General features: G+C 38.3%; 2 protein-coding genes and 2 non-coding genes across 6 annotated transcripts; all 4 read left to right on the top strand.

The window, feature by feature from the left end:
* Positions 1-592: 592 nt before the first annotated feature.
* Positions 593-11,983, top strand: LOC111482483 (epoxide hydrolase A-like). The gene is made up of 5 exons (XM_023128291.1): positions 593-1,076; positions 1,184-1,303; positions 10,730-10,848; positions 10,938-11,372; positions 11,886-11,983. The coding sequence occupies exons 1-4, from the start codon at positions 612-614 to the stop codon at positions 11,182-11,184; spliced, it is 951 nt and encodes a 316-aa protein (XP_022984059.1). The 5' UTR covers positions 593-611; the 3' UTR covers positions 11,185-11,372; positions 11,886-11,983.
* LOC111482535 lies at positions 2,426-2,561 on the top strand. The gene has a single exon (XR_002718226.1). It is a non-coding gene; the product is annotated as a small nucleolar RNA Z247 (small nucleolar RNA).
* LOC111482534 lies at positions 6,849-6,984 on the top strand. Its single transcript, XR_002718225.1, has one exon. It is a non-coding gene; the product is annotated as a small nucleolar RNA Z247 (small nucleolar RNA).
* On the top strand, positions 11,053-19,084 carry LOC111482470 (epoxide hydrolase A-like). 3 transcript variants are annotated; one of them, XM_023128267.1, is made up of 7 exons: positions 12,589-13,185; positions 13,289-13,521; positions 13,620-13,779; positions 16,652-16,654; positions 17,721-18,239; positions 18,343-18,575; positions 18,674-19,084. In XM_023128267.1, exons 1-7 carry the CDS (start codon positions 12,604-12,606, stop codon positions 18,918-18,920), a joined length of 1,977 nt encoding a protein of 658 aa, XP_022984035.1. In that variant the 5' UTR covers positions 12,589-12,603; the 3' UTR covers positions 18,921-19,084. The 3 variants fall into 3 exon arrangements, with proteins under 3 accessions (XP_022984037.1, XP_022984035.1, XP_022984036.1); XM_023128268.1 differs by lacking the exons at positions 12,589-13,185; positions 13,289-13,521 and having other exon boundaries at positions 13,773-13,779; positions 17,729-18,239; XM_023128269.1 differs by lacking the exons at positions 12,589-13,185; positions 13,289-13,521; positions 13,620-13,779; positions 16,652-16,654 and adding an exon at positions 11,053-11,060 and having other exon boundaries at positions 17,742-18,239.
* The last annotated feature ends 1,386 nt before the right edge of the window (positions 19,085-20,470 follow it).

Genomic DNA, 20,470 nt, shown 5'->3' with positions numbered 1-20,470 from the left:
GCCGGGTAAATGAAAGGGGTAATTTGATTTTTCATTTTGAATAATTATTTTCATTTTTAAATAACTTTAAAACAAAAATAATTTTAAATAATTATTCGTACAAATTAATTATAACATTAATGTCTTATTAAAAAAAAAGGTAATTTGATTTGAGTTATTCATTATTTTTGGGTTATACAATAATTGAACATTTATGATGTATAGCGTGAAAGGGAAATTTATTATTATTATTATTAGTCAACAATCTCCACTAATTTATTACAATTTTAATTTATTACGCAACTTATTCCTAATTAATAATACCATAATTAGAATTTTAAATTAGTTCCGTTATTTATTAATCTCCACTATTTTCATGCTAGACTCCTTTGTTTTGTATTTTTTAAGTATATAAAAAAAAATTTATTTATGTACCGTAAATATTACATTAATAATTAAAAATTTATACATTTTAATATAAAATATTCAGTTAAATATTATTATTTTTTTTTTAAAAAAGGACTGTTAGATGAGTTGGATTGTAAACTCAACCCAAATATTTTTTAATATAAAAAAACTGATATACGAAAACAAATTGAGGTTATTTATCATTTAAAAATTTTGTGCAATTAATGGAGAACATAGAGCACACAATAGTTCCCACTAATGGCATCAATATGCACATTGCTTCCATCGGCTCCGGCCCGGCGGTGCTCTTCCTTCATGGCTTCCCGGAGCTCTGGTACTCATGGCGCCATCAGCTCCTCTTCCTTGCCTCCAATGGCTTCCGAGCCATAGCCCCTGACCTCCGAGGCTTTGGCGACACGGACGTGCCGCCGTCTCCCTCCTCCTATACCGCTCATCATATCGTCGGCGACCTTATTGGCCTTCTGGATCATCTCGGAATCGATCGAGTTTTCTTAGTAGGCCACGACTGGGGCGCGATGATGGCCTGGTACTTCTGCTTGTTCAGGCCTGACAGAGTTAGGGCGTTGGTGAACTTGAGCGTGCATTATCTTCACCGCCATCCTTCGATCAAATTCGTCGACGGATTTAGGGCTTTTCTCGGCGATGATTTCTACTTCTGTCAATTTCAGGTCTGATTTCACAAATTAGGCGATGATTTTTGGCTGAGAACCTAAAATCGATTGGAATATTTGAGTTATAGCTTTGGATTTAACCGATTTCTTGAAATTTCGCTTAGGAACCTGGAGTTGCCGAAGCGGATTTTGGTTCTGTTGATACGGCGACCATGCTCAAGAAATTTCTCACGATGAGAGATCCTCGGCCTCCGATGATTCCAAAAGAGAAGGGATTCAGAGCGCTGGATGTTAGAATTGGTCAATCCATTAGAATAGCTTGAAGTTGGTCATGCCATAAGAATAGGCTTACTTCGTTAGTTTCCTATGAAATCGGATCTATTAGTTAATCTTTTGCCAATATAAATAGAATATGTCCTCAATAGTGTGAGGCACAGTTTTGCATAAACTTGATATGGTATCAAAGCCATGCCTAACATGGTATCAGAGCCATGCCCTAAACTTAGCCGTGTCAATAGATTGGCAAATTCTTAAATGTCGAACAAAGGACTCCAAAAGGAGTCAAGCCTCCTCGAAGGTACGAAGGCAGTCAAAAATGACTAAGACTCCAAAGGAGTCGAGCCTCGATTAAGGGGAGGCGTGCTTTGTTCGAGGGGAGGTGTTGGATGATGAAAGTCCCACATCGGTTAATTGGATGATGAAAGTCCCACATCGGTTAATTTAGGGAATGGTCATCGGTTTATAATCTAAGAATACACTCTCCATTGGTATGAGGCCTTTTGGGAAGCCCAAAGCAAAGCCATGAGAGCTTATGCTCAAAGTGGACAATATCATACCATTGTGGAGAGTCGTGTTCGTCTAACATGGTATCAGAGCTCAAATAAGATCCACGAGATCCATAGCCTCTGCTGTTAAACATGTCAATCCCAATCAACACAATGTCTTCTCCGTCGATCAGTCAGGTGATTAGTGTTAAGCTTACACAAGAAAATTATCTACTGTGGTCTACCCAAATCCTTCCCTACTTGCGTAGCCAAAACCTTGTTGGTTTTGTGGATGGATCCATGCCTGCACCAAGCCAGACGATCGCCGTTGAACCAAGTGAAGAAACAGGGAATCGCAAAATTATCATCAACCCTGAGTTCACAGTCTGGTACCCCCAGGACCAGCTGGTACTCAGCCTCATCAACTCATCAGTCACTGAGGAGGTTCTCAGCACGATGGTTGGAATCACCACTGCACGAGAAGCCTGGATTACGCTGGAGCGACAATTTGCTTCCACATCTCGAGCAAGAGCAATGCAGATCCGTATGGAACTCTCTACTATCCAGAAAAAGGACATGACAATTGCTGACTACTTTCGTAAAGTAAAACATCTTGGTGATACACTTGCTGCCATTGGCAAGCGAATAGAGGATGAAGAACTCATCGCCTACATGCTGCAAGGACTTGGTCCAGATTATGATCCTCTAGTCACAAGCATTACAACCAGAACAGATGTATACACTGTCAGCGACGTGTATGCTCACATGCTGAGCTATGAGATGCGGCACTTGCGTAAGGGTACATTTGAGCAACTTTCATCTGCTAACAATGTCAATAGGATATCCATTCGTGGAGGTGCCAATGGAGGTCGAGGTAGTCGCGGTCGTAGTCGTCAGTTAAATAGTGGTCATGGACAATCAAGGCGTACTGTGAACAATCCTGGACGTCAACCATCAAAGACACAAAGCAGCTCAGGCATTGTCTGTCAGATTTGTGGTAAGCCCAATCACGATGCTTTGCAATGCTGGCACAGATTTGATCAGGCATATCAAGCCGAAAATAATCTCAAACAAGCAGCTTTGGCAACTAGTGGATACACTAGTGACACAAACTGGTATGTTGACACTGGAGCCACAGATCATATCACCAATGACCTAGAGAGGCTTACCACCAGAGAACGCTACACTGGCACCGACCAAATTCAGGTTGCAAATGGCGCAGGTTTGTCTATCTCTCATATTGGGAATTCATTAATTTCTGGTTCATCTCTTGTTCTGAAACATATCCTATATGCTCCTAAAATCAATAAGCACCTAATTTCAGTACAAAGACTAGCATCTGATAATAATGCTGTTGTAGAATTTCACCCAAACTATTTTTTGGTTAAGAACCGAGTCACGAAGAAACTCCTGCTCCACGGTAGATGTAAGAATGGCCTATACGTTCTACCGCATAATTTCAGTCAAGCCTTGCTGACAGCCAAACTTTCGAAAGAACAATGGCACAGAAGGCTAGGGCACCCTGCATCTCCAATTACCATTAGAATTCTACAAGATAATAATTTAGCTATAGATACTAATATTCCCTCTTCCTCAATTTGTAATGCTTGTCAATTAGGGAAAGCACATCAATTGCCATTTGGTTCTTCTCAGCATGTATCTACAGCACCCCTTCAATTAATTCACACTGATGTATGGGGTCCATCCATTGCGTCAGTAAATAATTCCAAATATTATGTTTCCTTTGTTGATGATTTTAGTCGTTATGTTTGGATTTACTTTCTGAGATGCAAATCTGATGTTGAGTCTGTGTTCCTTCAATTTCAAAAACATGTTGAAACTATGCTAAATACCAAAATTCGCTCCGTCCAATCAGATTGGGGGGGTGAATACCATCGGTTACACAATTATTTCAAATCCACAGGCATTGAACATCATATCTCCTGTCCTCACACACACCAGCAGAATGGGTTAGTCGAAAGAAAACACAGACACATTGTAGAAACTGGCCTTGCTTTACTCGCTCAAGCCAACATGCCTCTATCCTACTGGGATGAAGCTTTCAACACAGCTTGCTTTCTTATAAATAGAATGCCCAGCCGAACCATACAACAAGACACACCACTTCATAAATTGTTTGGTAAAAGTCCAGACTACTCCATGCTTAGGGTGTTTGGCTGTGCTTGCTGGCCTAATTTAAGGCCTTACAACAACAAGAAACTGAGTTTCAGAACTACTAGATGTATATTCTTGGGTTATAGTTCTTCTCATAAGGGATATAAATGCTTAAATAGAAGTACAGGACGTATTTACATCTCTAGAGACGTGGTTTTCGATGAAAATATTTTTCCTTTTGAAGAATCTAAGCCACCAAACAAAACCACAAATCCACATCATCCTGTTCTACTTCCAGCCTTAGCCAAACTTGCTAGTTTTTACACTGAAAATGCTCTTACAGATATTGAACCAGTTGTTAGTAATTCCCATATGAATGATGGTCAAACTGATAATATTGCTAGTGACAACTTGTCTGGTGTCAGCTTATCTTCTGCAGATAATACAAGAAGTTCAGAGGAAATTGCAGAATATGAAGCTGAGAGCAGTTCGATCAATGCTCAAAACCAAACTCATGAACATGTGTCTGATCAACCAACTGAAGCAGCTAGTCAACATCCAATGCGAACAAGGTTGAGAAATAACATTGTACAAGCTAAACAATTCACTGATGGAACTATCAGATATTCAGAAACCTCAAGAAAATTCGCAAGCGCTGTAACTATCACAACTCCGATCATAGAGACTGCTACTGAACCTCGAAACCTGCAGGAAGCCATGCAACATCCAAGATGGAGAGGAGCAATGAATGATGAGCTCTCAGCGCTAAAACGAAATGCCACTTGGGATCTAGTTCCACCCAAACCTGGAATAAATCTCATTGATAGTAAATGGGTGTATAAAGTGAAAAGAAAAGCAGATGGGTCAGTTGAAAGATTAAAAGCAAGATTAGTTGCCAAAGGATTCAAGCAAAGATTTGGTGTTGATTACACTGATACTTTTAGCCCTGTGATCAAACCGTCAACAATCAGGGTCATTCTTTCGCTAGCAGTAACCAAGGGCTGGAATATGAGACAAGTTGATATCCAAAATGCATTTTTGCATGGAATTCTGAAAGAGGAAGTGTACATGCGACAACCACCAGGATTTCAAGACTCAGCCAAACCAAAGAATTACATATGCAAGCTCAAGAAAGCCCTTTATGGCCTGAAACAAGCCCCAAAAGCTTGGCATTCAAGGTTGACTGGAAAACTTATTGAGTTAGGCTTCAAGGCTTCAGTAGCTGATTCATCTCTTTTTATTCTCAAAAACAGAGAGATAACTATCTATATGCTCATCTATGTTGATGATATAATTATTGTGAGCTCCTCTGATCAAGCAACCGAAAGGTTGATTCAGAAATTGAAAATAGATTTTGCAGTAAAAGATTTGGGTGATCTTGAGTATTTTCTGGGTATTGAAGTCAAGAAAACACGAGATGGTATCATACTGTCACAGAGACGATATGCTTTAGATTTGTTGAAAAGAGTAAACATGGAAAAATGCAAACCTATGTCTACACCAATGGGTTCTGCTGAAAAATTATTCAGAGAACAAGGAATACCCTTATCAGCTGAAGAACAATTCAAATACAGAAGTACAGTGGGAGCACTACAATATTTGACAATGACTAGGCCTGATTTGGCATTTGCTGTCAATAAAGTGTGTCAATATCTTCATACACCTACTGATGCTCATTGGGGTGCTGTGAAGAGAATTCTTCGTTATGTTAAAGGCACACTAGCATTAGGAGTGAAAATTCAGAAATCAACCATGATGTTGTCGGGGTTTTCTGATGCTGATTGGGCTGGTTGTCCCGATGATCGACGTTCAACTAGCGGCTTTGCTGTATTTCTTGGAGCAAATCTAATCTCATGGAGTTCCAGAAAACAGGCTACAGTGTCAAGATCAAGCACCGAAGCAGAATACAAGGCCATTGCGAATCTTACTGCAGAAATGATTTGGATCAAGTCATTACTGAAGGAACTGGGCGTGTATCAATCAAAGGCTCCTCGCCTCTGGTGTGACAACCTCGGAGCTACATATTTAACTTCAAATCCAGTATTTCATGCTAGAACGAAACATATTGAAGTTGATTTTCATTTTGTTCGAGAACAAGTAGCACGTAAAGCAATGGAAGTTCGGTTCATTTCATCAAGTGATCAAGTAGCTGATATCCTGACAAAACCACTGTCTAAAACTCCTTTTACTACACATTGTAACAATCTCAACATGTACAAGACTTGTTGGGATTGAAGGGATCTGTTAGAATTGGTCAATCCATTAGAATAGCTTGAAGTTAGTCATGCCATAAGAATAGGCTTACTTCGTTAGTTTCCTATGAAATCGGATCTATTAGTTAATCTTTTGCCAATATAAATAGAATATGTCCTCAATAGTGTGAGGCACAGTTTTGCATAAACTTGATATGGTATCAGAGCAGAAATAAGATCCACGAGATCCATAGCCTCTGCTGTTAAACATGTCAATCCCAATCAACACAATGTCTTCTCCGTCGATCAGTCAGGTGATTAGTGTTAAGCTTACACAAGAAAATTATCTACTGTGGTCTACCCAAATCCTTCCCTACTTGCGTAGCCAAAACCTTGTTGGTTTTGTGGATGGATCCATGCCTGCACCAAGCCAGACGATCGCCGTTGAACCAAGTGAAGAAACAGGGAATCGCAAAATTATCATCAACCCTGAGTTCACAGTCTGGTACCCCCAGGACCAGCTGGTACTCAGCCTCATCAACTCATCAGTCACTGAGGAGGTTCTCAGCACGATGGTTGGAATCACCACTGCACGAGAAGCCTGGATTACGCTGGAGCGACAATTTGCTTCCACATCTCGAGCAAGAGCAATGCAGATCCGTATGGAACTCTCTACTATCCAGAAAAAGGACATGACAATTGCTGACTACTTTCGTAAAGTAAAACATCTTGGTGATACACTTGCTGCCATTGGCAAGCGAATAGAGGATGAAGAACTCATCGCCTACATGCTGCAAGGACTTGGTCCAGATTATGATCCTCTAGTCACAAGCATTACAACCAGAACAGATGTATACACTGTCAGCGACGTGTATGCTCACATGCTGAGCTATGAGATGCGGCACTTGCGTAAGGGTACATTTGAGCAACTTTCATCTGCTAACAATGTCAATAGGATATCCATTCGTGGAGGTGCCAATGGAGGTCGAGGTAGTCGCGGTCGTAGTCGTCAGTTAAATAGTGGTCATGGACAATCAAGGCGTACTGTGAACAATCCTGGACGTCAACCATCAAAGACACAAAGCAGCTCAGGCATTGTCTGTCAGATTTGTGGTAAGCCCAATCACGATGCTTTGCAATGCTGGCACAGATTTGATCAGGCATATCAAGCCGAAAATAATCTCAAACAAGCAGCTTTGGCAACTAGTGGATACACTAGTGACACAAACTGGTATGTTGACACTGGAGCCACAGATCATATCACCAATGACCTAGAGAGGCTTACCACCAGAGAACGCTACACTGGCACCGACCAAATTCAGGTTGCAAATGGCGCAGGTTTGTCTATCTCTCATATTGGGAATTCATTAATTTCTGGTTCATCTCTTGTTCTGAAACATATCCTATATGCTCCTAAAATCAATAAGCACCTAATTTCAGTACAAAGACTAGCATCTGATAATAATGCTGTTGTAGAATTTCACCCAAACTATTTTTTGGTTAAGGACCGAGTCACGAAGAAACTCCTGCTCCACGGTAGATGTAAGAATGGCCTATACGTTCTACCGCATAATTTCAGTCAAGCCTTGCTGACAGCCAAACTTTCGAAAGAACAATGGCACAGAAGGCTAGGGCACCCTGCATCTCCAATTACCATTAGAATTCTACAAGATAATAATTTAGCTATAGATACTAATATTCCCTCTTCCTCAATTTGTAATGCTTGTCAATTAGGGAAAGCACATCAATTGCCATTTGGTTCTTCTCAGCATGTATCTACAGCACCCCTTCAATTAATTCACACTGATGTATGGGGTCCATCCATTGCGTCAGTAAATAATTCCAAATATTATGTTTCCTTTGTTGATGATTTTAGTCGTTATGTTTGGATTTACTTTCTGAGATGCAAATCTGATGTTGAGTCTGTGTTCCTTCAATTTCAAAAACATGTTGAAACTATGCTAAATACCAAAATTCGCTCCGTCCAATCAGATTGGGGGGGTGAATACCATCGGTTACACAATTATTTCAAATCCACAGGCATTGAACATCATATCTCCTGTCCTCACACACACCAGCAGAATGGGTTAGTCGAAAGAAAACACAGACACATTGTAGAAACTGGCCTTGCTTTACTCGCTCAAGCCAACATGCCTCTATCCTACTGGGATGAAGCTTTCAACACAGCTTGCTTTCTTATAAATAGAATGCCCAGCCGAACCATACAACAAGACACACCACTTCATAAATTGTTTGGTAAAAGTCCAGACTACTCCATGCTTAGGGTGTTTGGCTGTGCTTGCTGGCCTAATTTAAGGCCTTACAACAACAAGAAACTGAGTTTCAGAACTACTAGATGTATATTCTTGGGTTATAGTTCTTCTCATAAGGGATATAAATGCTTAAATAGAAGTACAGGACGTATTTACATCTCTAGAGACGTGGTTTTCGATGAAAATATTTTTCCTTTTGAAGAATCTAAGCCACCAAACAAAACCACAAATCCACATCATCCTGTTCTACTTCCAGCCTTAGCCAAACTTGCTAGTTTTTACACTGAAAATGCTCTTACAGATATTGAACCAGTTGTTAGTAATTCCCATATGAATGATGGTCAAACTGATAATATTGCTAGTGACAACTTGTCTGGTGTCAGCTTATCTTCTGCAGATAATACAAGAAGTTCAGAGGAAATTGCAGAATATGAAGCTGAGAGCAGTTCGATCAATGCTCAAAACCAAACTCATGAACATGTGTCTGATCAACCAACTGAAGCAGCTAGTCAACATCCAATGCGAACAAGGTTGAGAAATAACATTGTACAAGCTAAACAATTCACTGATGGAACTATCAGATATTCAGAAACCTCAAGAAAATTCGCAAGCGCTGTAACTATCACAACTCCGATCATAGAGACTGCTACTGAACCTCGAAACCTGCAGGAAGCCATGCAACATCCAAGATGGAGAGGAGCAATGAATGATGAGCTCTCAGCGCTAAAACGAAATGCCACTTGGGATCTAGTTCCACCCAAACCTGGAATAAATCTCATTGATAGTAAATGGGTGTATAAAGTGAAAAGAAAAGCAGATGGGTCAGTTGAAAGATTAAAAGCAAGATTAGTTGCCAAAGGATTCAAGCAAAGATTTGGTGTTGATTACACTGATACTTTTAGCCCTGTGATCAAACCGTCAACAATCAGGGTCATTCTTTCGCTAGCAGTAACCAAGGGCTGGAATATGAGACAAGTTGATATCCAAAATGCATTTTTGCATGGAATTCTGAAAGAGGAAGTGTACATGCGACAACCACCAGGATTTCAAGACTCAGCCAAACCAAAGAATTACATATGCAAGCTCAAGAAAGCCCTTTATGGCCTGAAACAAGCCCCAAAAGCTTGGCATTCAAGGTTGACTGGAAAACTTATTGAGTTAGGCTTCAAGGCTTCAGTAGCTGATTCATCTCTTTTTATTCTCAAAAACAGAGAGATAACTATCTATATGCTCATCTATGTTGATGATATAATTATTGTGAGCTCCTCTGATCAAGCAACCGAAAGGTTGATTCAGAAATTGAAAATAGATTTTGCAGTAAAAGATTTGGGTGATCTTGAGTATTTTCTGGGTATTGAAGTCAAGAAAACACGAGATGGTATCATACTGTCACAGAGACGATATGCTTTAGATTTGTTGAAAAGAGTAAACATGGAAAAATGCAAACCTATGTCTACACCAATGGGTTCTGCTGAAAAATTATTCAGAGAACAAGGAATACCCTTATCAGCTGAAGAACAATTCAAATACAGAAGTACAGTGGGAGCACTACAATATTTGACAATGACTAGGCCTGATTTGGCATTTGCTGTCAATAAAGTGTGTCAATATCTTCATACACCTACTGATGCTCATTGGGGTGCTGTGAAGAGAATTCTTCGTTATGTTAAAGGCACACTAGCATTAGGAGTGAAAATTCAGAAATCAACCATGATGTTGTCGGGGTTTTCTGATGCTGATTGGGCTGGTTGTCCCGATGATCGACGTTCAACTAGCGGCTTTGCTGTATTTCTTGGAGCAAATCTAATCTCATGGAGTTCCAGAAAACAGGCTACAGTGTCAAGATCAAGCACCGAAGCAGAATACAAGGCCATTGCGAATCTTACTGCAGAAATGATTTGGATCAAGTCATTACTGAAGGAACTGGGCGTGTATCAATCAAAGGCTCCTCGCCTCTGGTGTGACAACCTCGGAGCTACATATTTAACTTCAAATCCAGTATTTCATGCTAGAACGAAACATATTGAAGTTGATTTTCATTTTGTTCGAGAACAAGTAGCACGTAAAGCAATGGAAGTTCGGTTCATTTCATCAAGTGATCAAGTAGCTGATATCCTGACAAAACCACTGTCTAAAACTCCTTTTACTACACATTGTAACAATCTCAACATGTACAAGACTTGTTGGGATTGAAGGGGACTGTTAGAATTGGTCAATCCATTAGAATAGCTTGAAGTTGGTCATGCCATAAGAATAGGCTTACTTCGTTAGTTTCCTATGAAATCGGATCTATTAGTTAATCTTTTGCCAATATAAATAGAATATGTCCTCAATAGTGTGAGGCACAGTTTTGCATAAACTTGATACTGGAAACTCCCGATCCTCTGCCCTCATGGTTAACAGAGGAGGATGTTGATTATTTCGCTAGCAAATTCTCCAAAACAGGTTTCACCGGAGGATTCAACTATTACCGAGCATTTGACCTGTAAGAATATGAACTGAATCCCTAAAACCTATGCTGTTTCCAAGATCTGTAGCTTCTTCGAATTTTGTACATGTATTTTGTGGGTACAGATCATGGGAACTGACGGCGCCATGGAGTGGATCACAGGTCAAAGTCCCTGCAAAATTCATAGTGGGGGATCTTGATTTGGTGTACCATTTTCCAGGTGCGAAGGAGTATATACATGGGGGAAGGTTCAAGGAAGACGTGCCGTTTCTGGAAGAAGTGGTGGTGATAGAAGGAGCAGCTCACTTCATCAACCAAGAAAGAGCAGATGAAATTAGCTCCCTCATTTATGAGTTCATTAACAAGTTCTGAATCTTTCTCCCTCTTTGCTTCAGTGCAAGCTCGTTTTTCGTTTTCATGGCCGCTGCAACAGCTGCAATGGAGGTAACAGCGCGCCTTTTTCAGTTATGTGATACAAATGTGTTGGCTTAACGCTTATTGCTGTACTTACACTCCGTTAATTTGTATCGATGGATAGTGTCGATGAGAATTATTAGATGAACACGACTCTCATCAATGGTATGATATTGTCCACTTTGAGCACAAGATCTCATGGTTTTGCTTTGGGCTTCCCCAAAAGACCTCGTACTAATGGAGAGAGTATTCTTTGTTTATAAACCTATGATCATTCCCTAAATTAGTCGATGTGGGACTTTCATCATCCAACACCTCCCCTCGAACAAAGTGCGCCTCCTCTTAATCGAGGCTCGACTCCTTTGAAATCTTAGTCATTTTGATTGCCTTCGAGGAGGCTCGACTCCTTTTCTTTTCGAGTTTTTTGTTCGATGTTTGAGGATTTACCAATCTATTGGCACGACTAAGTTTAGGGCATGACTTTCTCTGATACCATGTTAGATGAACACGACTCTCCACAATGGTATGATATTATCCACTTTGAGCACAAGCTCTCATGACTTTGCTTTAGGCTTCTCTCCATTGGTACGAGATCTTTTGGAAAAGCCCAAAGCAAAGTCATGAGAGCTTGTTTGTGGAGAGTCGTGTTCATCTAACAAGAACTACGGTGATGTCACACTTCGAATACATATGATATGTTGGTCGTTGATGATGAAAGAGACTATAGAATAACTAATCAGAACACTTTAGAACCCTACGACATACCTCACGAGATAGTAAGCTTTGAAGAGTCGCACCCTAAGACCTAATGAAGCGGACGAAAGCCCTGATAAGAATGAAGGATGAAGAACTAAGAAGCTATTGAACCGAAACCCTAAGTTGAGCTTGGGTGATTCTAGTTGAACCTAGATGATAGTCTATGACTTAGTGGTGTGACGTCAAAGTATAAAACAGGGCACACGAACAATTTTAATGACTACAAATAACGTAAGATTTAAGAACAAACTAAGAATCTACAAGTAAGCTAAGTAGTTTATATTCATTCATGGTACATTATTCCTTTTTAAATGAATATTAAGCGACATGGTCGAGGCAAGGGTGTCTTGTAATGTTCAAAACTAATTCATAATTAATGCATGCACGTGTTAATAATTTCAAATTAGGCATAGTTTTAAAGATTCACGTGAGTTGATGGGTGGCATATGGTCCCGTCTTTTCTTGGTGGTGGTATATGGTCCGGTCTTGTGGTCCGGTCTTTTCCAAAAGCTACTCAACTGGTTGCAATTATTTAATTATTAGGTGACAGAAGGCGGAAGTGTGAAAGAAATTTCTTTATATTTAACGATCCTATTTATCACATTTGAGTAGGAATGTAAAATGGTAATAATAACTGCGGATAAGCCGAGGCTATGTCCCCCAAGCTTTCTATTTAAGCCGAATGCAGATAGACAGAGAGACGTACACGGTGGAGAAGCAACAAAACGAAACCCATCCATGGAGAAAATCGAGCACTCCACCATCGCCACCAATGGCATCAACATGCACGTCGCTTCCATCGGCTCCGGTCCGCCGGTCTTATTCCTCCACGGCTTCCCTGAGCTCTGGTACTCATGGCGCCACCAGCTCCTCTTTCTCGCCTCCAAGGGCTTCCGAGCCATAGCCCCTGATCTCCGCGGCTTCGGCGACTCGGACGTGCCGCCGTCTCCCTCCTCCTATACGCCTTTCCACATCATCGGAGACCTCATTGGCCTCCTCGATCATCTCGGAATCGATCAAGTTTTCTTGGTAGGCCACGATTGGGGCGCGATGATGGCTTGGTACTTTTGCCTTTTCAGGCCCGATCGAGTCAAAGCTCTGGTCAATTTGAGTGTCCATTATACTCCTCGGAATCCGGCAATCTCAACTCTCAGCCTTATCCGGAAATTACTCGGCGACGATTTTTACATTTGTAAATTTCAGGTAAAAGCGATTGAATGTTCGCAGTGTTTTGTGGTTTCTGAAATTGAATGAATCGGTCGCATTAGGTTAAGTGATGTATCGCTAATTGTGAGATTTGGTTTAGAAACCTGGAGTGGCTGAAGCCGACTTTGGATCTGTGGATACGGCTACGATGATGAAGAAATTCCTGACGATTAGAGATCCAAGCCCTCCGATTATACCTAATGGATTCAAAACACTGAAGACTCCAGAATCCTTACCGCCGTGGTTAACGGAGGAGGATATCGATTACTTCGCCTCCAGATTCGCGAAAACTGGCTTCACCGGCGGACTCAACTACTATCGTGCCTTTGACCTGTGTGAATTTACAAATTTAGCTTGATGAAATAGATTTCTCTGTTCTTATTGTTCTAGGGCCAAGAAACCGATATTGTGTTTTTTCTGATTGATTGCAGAACCTGGGAGCTGACTGGGCCATGGTGTGGAGCACAGGTCAAAGTTCCTGCGAAATTCGTAGTGGGGGATCTGGATATGGTGTACAATTCTCCAGGTGCGAAGCAGTACATTCACAGCGGCAGATTCAAGAACGACGTGCCACTTCTGGAAGAAGTGGTAGTGATGGAAGGGGCAGCGCACTTCATCAACCAAGAAAAAGCAGATGAAATAAGCGCCCACATATATGATTTCATCAGCAAATTCTAAATTTCTGGATGGATACTCAACTCCTCTGCTTTACTCTGCTTATCCTTTCCATGGCAGCATTGCAACTTTCTTATTAGGTATGTTTTCATGTGATTGTAATGTTAAGTTAGTTGAAATGAGAGGTAAGATGAGCTGGTGACAAGAATAGAATAGGCAACACCAAGTGGGGAATATATATTATATTATATGAATTTAGAGTTTAATTTTTGTTAGTGAGTAAATGAATGAAATTAAGGGGTTTTGGTGGTTGGATTGTTTTGTTGCTTCATTTGGGTACTACAGTGTTGATTATATGCATCTAAACACACCCTTAATCCTTGATTTTAAATTCCTTAATAATGTATGATAAATCCACTTCAATAATTTATGAATATTTTAGTTCAATTTTAAAAAAATGAATATTATTGAGAGGTTAAACGTGTGCATTAAGAAGCGTTGGTGAGGGGATGTCGATGCTGTCAACTCCAATTAATAAAACGACAAAGCAAGGCCATATGGGGTTTCACAAACGACACATGTCAAATCTTTTAACCTCACGCCCAGTCATTTTGTTCGGTGCCACACGTGTTGAAAGAGACCTAGGACCTAATGAAGCGACGAGAGCCCTAATCAGAATGAGGGATGTATCGAACCGAAATCCTACGTTAAGCTTGGGTGATTCTAGTTGAACCTAGATGATAGACTAAGAGAGCCTATGACTTAGGAATATGCCATCAAGGTATAAAATTGTAACACCCACTCATCTACTGCTCGAATCTTAGGAGTTACGTATAATTTGTTTCCAAAACACCATAAAACAAAACAAGTAAAACTTGTGAATTACATTATTTACAACCCGTCATCATAAGACCATCTACTTTTTACACTTCAAAATAAGTACATAAAACAGACTCAAAAAAAGATTCTTAGTAGTCTCTAGCCCACCGTCTTGTCCTCGGTTTCCGTGCATCTTCTCTATCTAATGCCGTGCATCTTCTCTATCTAAAAAGAAAAATTAAAATAATTTTGATAAGTAATTAATTTACTTAGTAAGTAGCTAACTTGTCATTGGCAAGTTTTATTACTCATCTCCCTAGCTATTTTTAAGTTTTTTTCACCCTTGAATCTTAGTTTCCTTTACCACGACCATTTGTTCATTGAGTAGTATTTTAGTTGTTTCTAGCCTGGTTACTGGTTCTGCTTATTTAGAATTTTTGGACTTGTACATCAAATACGGGCATCTATTAATTTTTATGGCATCCTATAATATCATATAAACCAAGGGCTAGGAATCCTCATTATTCCTTGTAATATCATATAAGCCAACGGTTAGGAATCCTCATTGTTCGTAACTTAGCACACAGTGCGTCGGTTATAAATTTTGCGAAAATTAATAAACTACAATACTCATATATAGTTCATACCTCAATAAACTATACCTAGAGTCATAAACTTTCTATTAGCATATACAACATGTTTACATCATCTTAGGCAAGCAATCACACTGTAAAATAAATAATCATATCATCAATGCACGTATTACTATTTTAAATTTTTAATCATGTAATCAACATGCTCATGTATGCGAAACAAATTAAGAACTTATTTGAGAAGCTCGATACTGTACTTGTTTTTTAACTCATTTTTTCTTAATATGTAGGCTTAGAAGAGGGTAATCTAACACAATTTCTCTCCATTACACTATATTTAACAATTTTCAATATAAGTATAGATGAATGAATAGGTAAAGAGGAGTCAAATGGAAACCAAACAGAAGTTGCACGTGCCAATGGTTCATGCCTCATGCACTTGGGATTCGCCCAATCGCACACTCCAGTCACCCTTCCTCACACGATTGCGTGTGCTGCATACACCTCGTCTTCTTCTTCCTCATGTGTTTTTTGCAATTTTCCCTATTGTGATACATCAGGTTATTGAAATTTAAAACTTTGATTTGTGGTTTTCTTTACTTTCATATAAACGCCTAAAACCACTTAACTCTTAAACTTCAGTCGTCGAGAGTTTCCACAATCGTTCCTCTAACGTCAAGCTTGCATCCCCACGCGGCAATCACCAAAAACTATGAGTATTTTGGAACAACACATTACATCAGACTTAAGGACAAATTAAGAATCTACAAGCAGTTTATAGTCATTCATACTACATTCTTCCTTTTTAAATGATTATTAAGTGGTATGGTCAAGGCAAGAACATGTACGAGCCACAATGTTATCGGAGTCGAGATAACTTGAGTATCTCAAAACACGAATAGTTACAATTAATTATTTAAAAACAATTAATGAAATAAAATTGTTAGCCGCAGTTGCTAATATAAATGTTGTTTACTATTATTATTATTATTATTATTATTATTATTATTATTATTATTTATTTATGCTATTAGGTGCGTCCATGTTATCCCTACAAGTCTTAGGAAAGCAAGGGTACCAAAACTTTATATTTAATAATTAATTTCCTTGTATTTTTATACCTTTTTTTTGTATTTTTAATTATATATTTTTAATAATTAATGTGCGAGTTTTTCTATCTAAAAAACCTATTTATCACGTTTGAGTGGGAATCTGAAATAATTTAACTATAAAGTTTTTGTCTTTATCTTAATTTATAATCAATTATGGAATTAAATTTTTTTTAGAATTTAATATTTGATAAATATTAATAATTTATTTGGTTGGATGAAGGGCAACTTGGGTATTTTTTTTAAAAAAATGGTTAATAAAGTGAAAAAGGAGATTAAATATAAATAACGTACATCTTCCTTTTAAAAAAACAATGATGCTTTGAGTCAGTAATTCAATAAATTTTAAATATTTAGAAAAAGCTATAATAACTTATACTTTTCAATTTCTCATAATAATTGTTAATTATTACGTGATTTATGATTCTTATTTAACTTTTCAAATTCTTTTTTTTTTTTTTTTTGGTAACTTCTTTATCTTATTTCATCTTGAACGGGTGACGTCTAAAGAAAAGAGAGTTACATAAATGAATTCAGATCATATATGAAAGAGAGCGATCATGAAAAGAGAATGACTTGAAAAGACTTAAAAGAAATGAAATTTAATACTTTCACCATCAAAAAATATATTGTTTTTCGGTAACTCAATCATAGAAAATTCAAATTTAAGGATGTTTTATTTAGAGTAATTTTATGATGGGTGACTTACTCGAATTTTCCTAAGATGCAGGCTAGTAAGTTATGTGGGGATATTTTTCACTCTTAAAATCAATAATTAAGGAACGTGACCATGTCGCATGAGATAAAAGAAAATGCCGGAATAAATATCCCTACATAATTTATATTACTAGTAGAAAAATGTCATTATGAAAACCACCCTTTCATTAATTGGAATAAGGGAATGTTTCTGGAAGTTAGTGTTTTATATATATATATATATATATATATATATAAAATTTTATATTTCTTTGCTTTTTGTATAATATAATTAAAAATTTTGATTCTATATTTCACGTTAAGTTCAAACAACAAAAATATCATGGAGTTGAGAGTAGGTTACCTTAAAAAGGATATATTTTTCTTCATTCTTTTGTTTTTTTTTTTTCTTTTCCGAATATATTTTAGTTGTTAGATAATATTTGCCAAAATCCTCTATTTATAATATTAATATCAAATAAATTACAAAATATAAGAAAAGAACCATAAAGAGTAATAAATTTATATAAAAGTAATAATACAGATAACTTATATGTAAAGTATATTAGAGGATTAAATATCCTTAATTGGAAATTTAAAATAATAATAATTATTATAATTATAATTTTTTTTTTTTTTAAGTGTGGGGGATAAGCCGTGGCTATGTCCCCGAAACTGTCTATTTATACCGAATGCAGAGAGGCAGAGAGGCAGAGAGAAGCACGGTGGAGAAGCAACAAAACGAAAGCCATCAATGGAGCAAATCGAGCACTCCACCATCGCCACCAATGGCATCAACATGCACGTCGCTTTCATCGGCTCCGGTCCGCCGGTCTTATTCCTCCACGGCTTCCCCGAGCTATGGTACTCATGGCGCCACCAGCTCCTCTTTCTCGCCTCCAAGGGCTTCCGAGCCATAGCCCCGGACCTCCGCGGCTTCGGCGACTCCGACGTGCCACCGTCTCCCTCCTCCTATACACCTTTCCACATCATCGGAGACCTCATCGGCCTCCTCGATCATCTCGGAATCGATCAAGTTTTCTTGGTAGGCCACGATTGGGGCGCGATGATGGCTTGGTACTTTTGCCTCTTCAGGCCCGATCGAGTCAAAGCTTTGGTCAATTTGAGTGTCCATTATACTCCTCGGAATCCGGCAATCTCGCCTCTCAGCCGTACCAGGCAATTCCTCGGCGACGATTTTTACATTTGTAAATTTCAGGTAAAATCGATTGAATGTTCGCAGTGTTTTGTGGTTCGTGAAATTGAATGAATCGGTCGCATTAGGTTAAGTGATGAATCGCTAATTGTGAGATTTGGTTTAGAAACCTGGAGTGGCTGAAGCCGATTTTGGATCAGTGGATACGGCTACGATGATGAAGAAATTCCTGACGATTAGAGATCCAAGCCCTCCGATTATACCTAATGGATTCAAAACACTGAAGACTCCAGAATCCTTACCGCCGTGGTTAACGGAGGAGGATATCGATTACTTCGCCTCCAAATTCACGAAAACTGGCTTCACCGGCGGATTCAACTACTATCGTGCTATTGAGCAGTGTGAATTCACAAATTTTGCTAGATGAAATAGATTTCTCTGTTCTTGTTTTTCTTGGTCCAAGAAACCGATATTGTGTTTTTGCTGAATGATTGCAGAACCTGGGAGCTTACAGGGCCATGGAGTGGAGCGAAGATCAAAGTTCCTACAAAATTCGTAGTGGGAGATGTGGATATGGTGTATCATTTGCCAGGTGCGAAGCAGTACATCCACGGCGGCGGATTCAAGAAGGACGTACCACTTCTGGAAGAAGTGGTAGTGATGGAAGGCGCAGCGCACTTCATCAACCAAGAAAAAGCAGACGAAATAAGCGCCCATATCTATGATTTCATCAACAAATTCTGATTTCTTGTTGGATACTCATCTCCTCTGCTTCTTATCCTATCAATGGCAGCACTGCCATAGCAATATCATTTTCACATCCAGTTTCCCTATCTTATCAATTTCATCCCTAAAATAAGTTAAATTACACAAGTTACTCTTTGAATTCCGAACATTAATTCTATTTAGTCTTTTTGTCTCTAAATTTAAATTAATTAATTTCAAAATTGTCAAAACCCTATTATGCACAAAATAAAAATTAAATAAATGGAAGTTTAAAAATCATCCATCAAGTTAATTAATAAAATTCAGGCATCAATTTGTTTTATATCATACATTTATTTATTTATTATCATTGCCAATATTTGAGGAAAAAAAACATTAAATCAATTTCTTGAAGGAATGGGAAAAAGGACTGAGGAGGTGTGAAAGCAGTGAACACGTTTCACGTGTTGTCTTAATCAAACTTTGTTTCATCCAATCTCCCTTACTTCACTTTATTTCTAACAACCTGTATTTCACTTTATCTGTAACAACCGCATTAAAAAGAATGATAAATAAAGTAAAATTAATTAATTAATCAATTAAAAAAACATAGAGAAAAGAGAGGGAAGATTGTGAATAAAAGAAAAGAACATATAAATATTCTAATACTTTGATATCGTTAGATATTGATATTTGTATAACGGCGGCGTGTGTTCTGTATGGGTCATATGTTTGACGTGTGTGAAATATTTATGAAAACATGTGACTATGATAAATTTTTGAAATGATATGTCTATAATACGCTTGTGAAATGATGTCTATAATATGTTTATATAATGATATGATTATGATGTGTCTGTGATATGATACGACTATGATACATGTTGTGATGTGATGTGTTGATAATACGATATATGTTATGGTGTAACACGTTTGACGATAAATACATGTTGTGACATGATTTATAGTTTGATACGTGTATGATAAATATGATATGCCAGGACATGTTATGTGTATGAAATGACATATGACGATGTATAATATGAATGATATGATATTCAATCCCAATACATGTCTTAGAGGTTTTTTTTGTAAAATGATATGATATGAAGGAAAATTGAAGGGTTGTTTTACCTGATTTAATGAATAAAAATGTTTGGATCTCATGAATCATTGTATGTTACATGCATCAAGAAATCTTCCTTTTACGATGGTATAGACACGTACGGTATGAGGTAGAAAAATGATCATTATGTTTATCATAATACTGCAACTCCGGCAATAGCACTAGAGAATGTTAGCTATCATCGACTAAGTAAGGAGCCCAAGAGGTGTGCAAACCGTTTGGTGGATCCATACTCTATATGTTTGCATCTAATCCCAATAGTGTAGGATAGTGCTTACATCTAACCCCAAATAGTGTATGATCCACCTACACGGATAGAGATTAAAATGATAGGCTTCATTCATGATTGTATGTGTTTGTATCTAATCTTAATAGTGTAGGATAGTTTACGGCTGACGACTATATCACAAGTCAAGACCATGACACATGCATAAGATAATTATATTTAATTTCTTATACTTTA

The sequence above is a fragment of the Cucurbita maxima genome, unplaced genomic scaffold (genome assembly GCF_002738345.1).
Source record: "Cucurbita maxima cultivar Rimu unplaced genomic scaffold, Cmax_1.0 Cma_Scf00007, whole genome shotgun sequence".
Taxonomy (NCBI): domain Eukaryota; kingdom Viridiplantae; phylum Streptophyta; class Magnoliopsida; order Cucurbitales; family Cucurbitaceae; genus Cucurbita; species Cucurbita maxima.
Note: the sequence above shows the minus strand (reverse complement) of the source record. Positions and strands in the feature narration are given on the sequence as shown.

Bases quoted from the DNA above. Each gene is read 5' to 3' on its own strand.
- LOC111482483 (XM_023128291.1), top strand. From the start codon at position 612: ATGGAGAACATAGAGCACACAATAGTTCCCACTAATGGCATCAATATG. The intron at 1,304-10,729 runs CTGGATGTTAGA...ATAAACTTGATA, and splicing joins AAGAGAAGGGATTCAGAGCG to CTGGAAACTCCCGATCCTCT. The intron at 10,849-10,937 runs GTAAGAATATGA...TTGTGGGTACAG, and splicing joins TATTACCGAGCATTTGACCT to ATCATGGGAACTGACGGCGC.
- LOC111482470 (XM_023128267.1), top strand. From the start codon at position 12,604: ATGGTAATAATAACTGCGGATAAGCCGAGGCTATGTCCCCCAAGCTTT. The intron at 13,186-13,288 runs GTAAAAGCGATT...GATTTGGTTTAG, and splicing joins TTTACATTTGTAAATTTCAG to AAACCTGGAGTGGCTGAAGC. The intron at 13,522-13,619 runs GTGTGAATTTAC...GATTGATTGCAG, and splicing joins TACTATCGTGCCTTTGACCT to AACCTGGGAGCTGACTGGGC.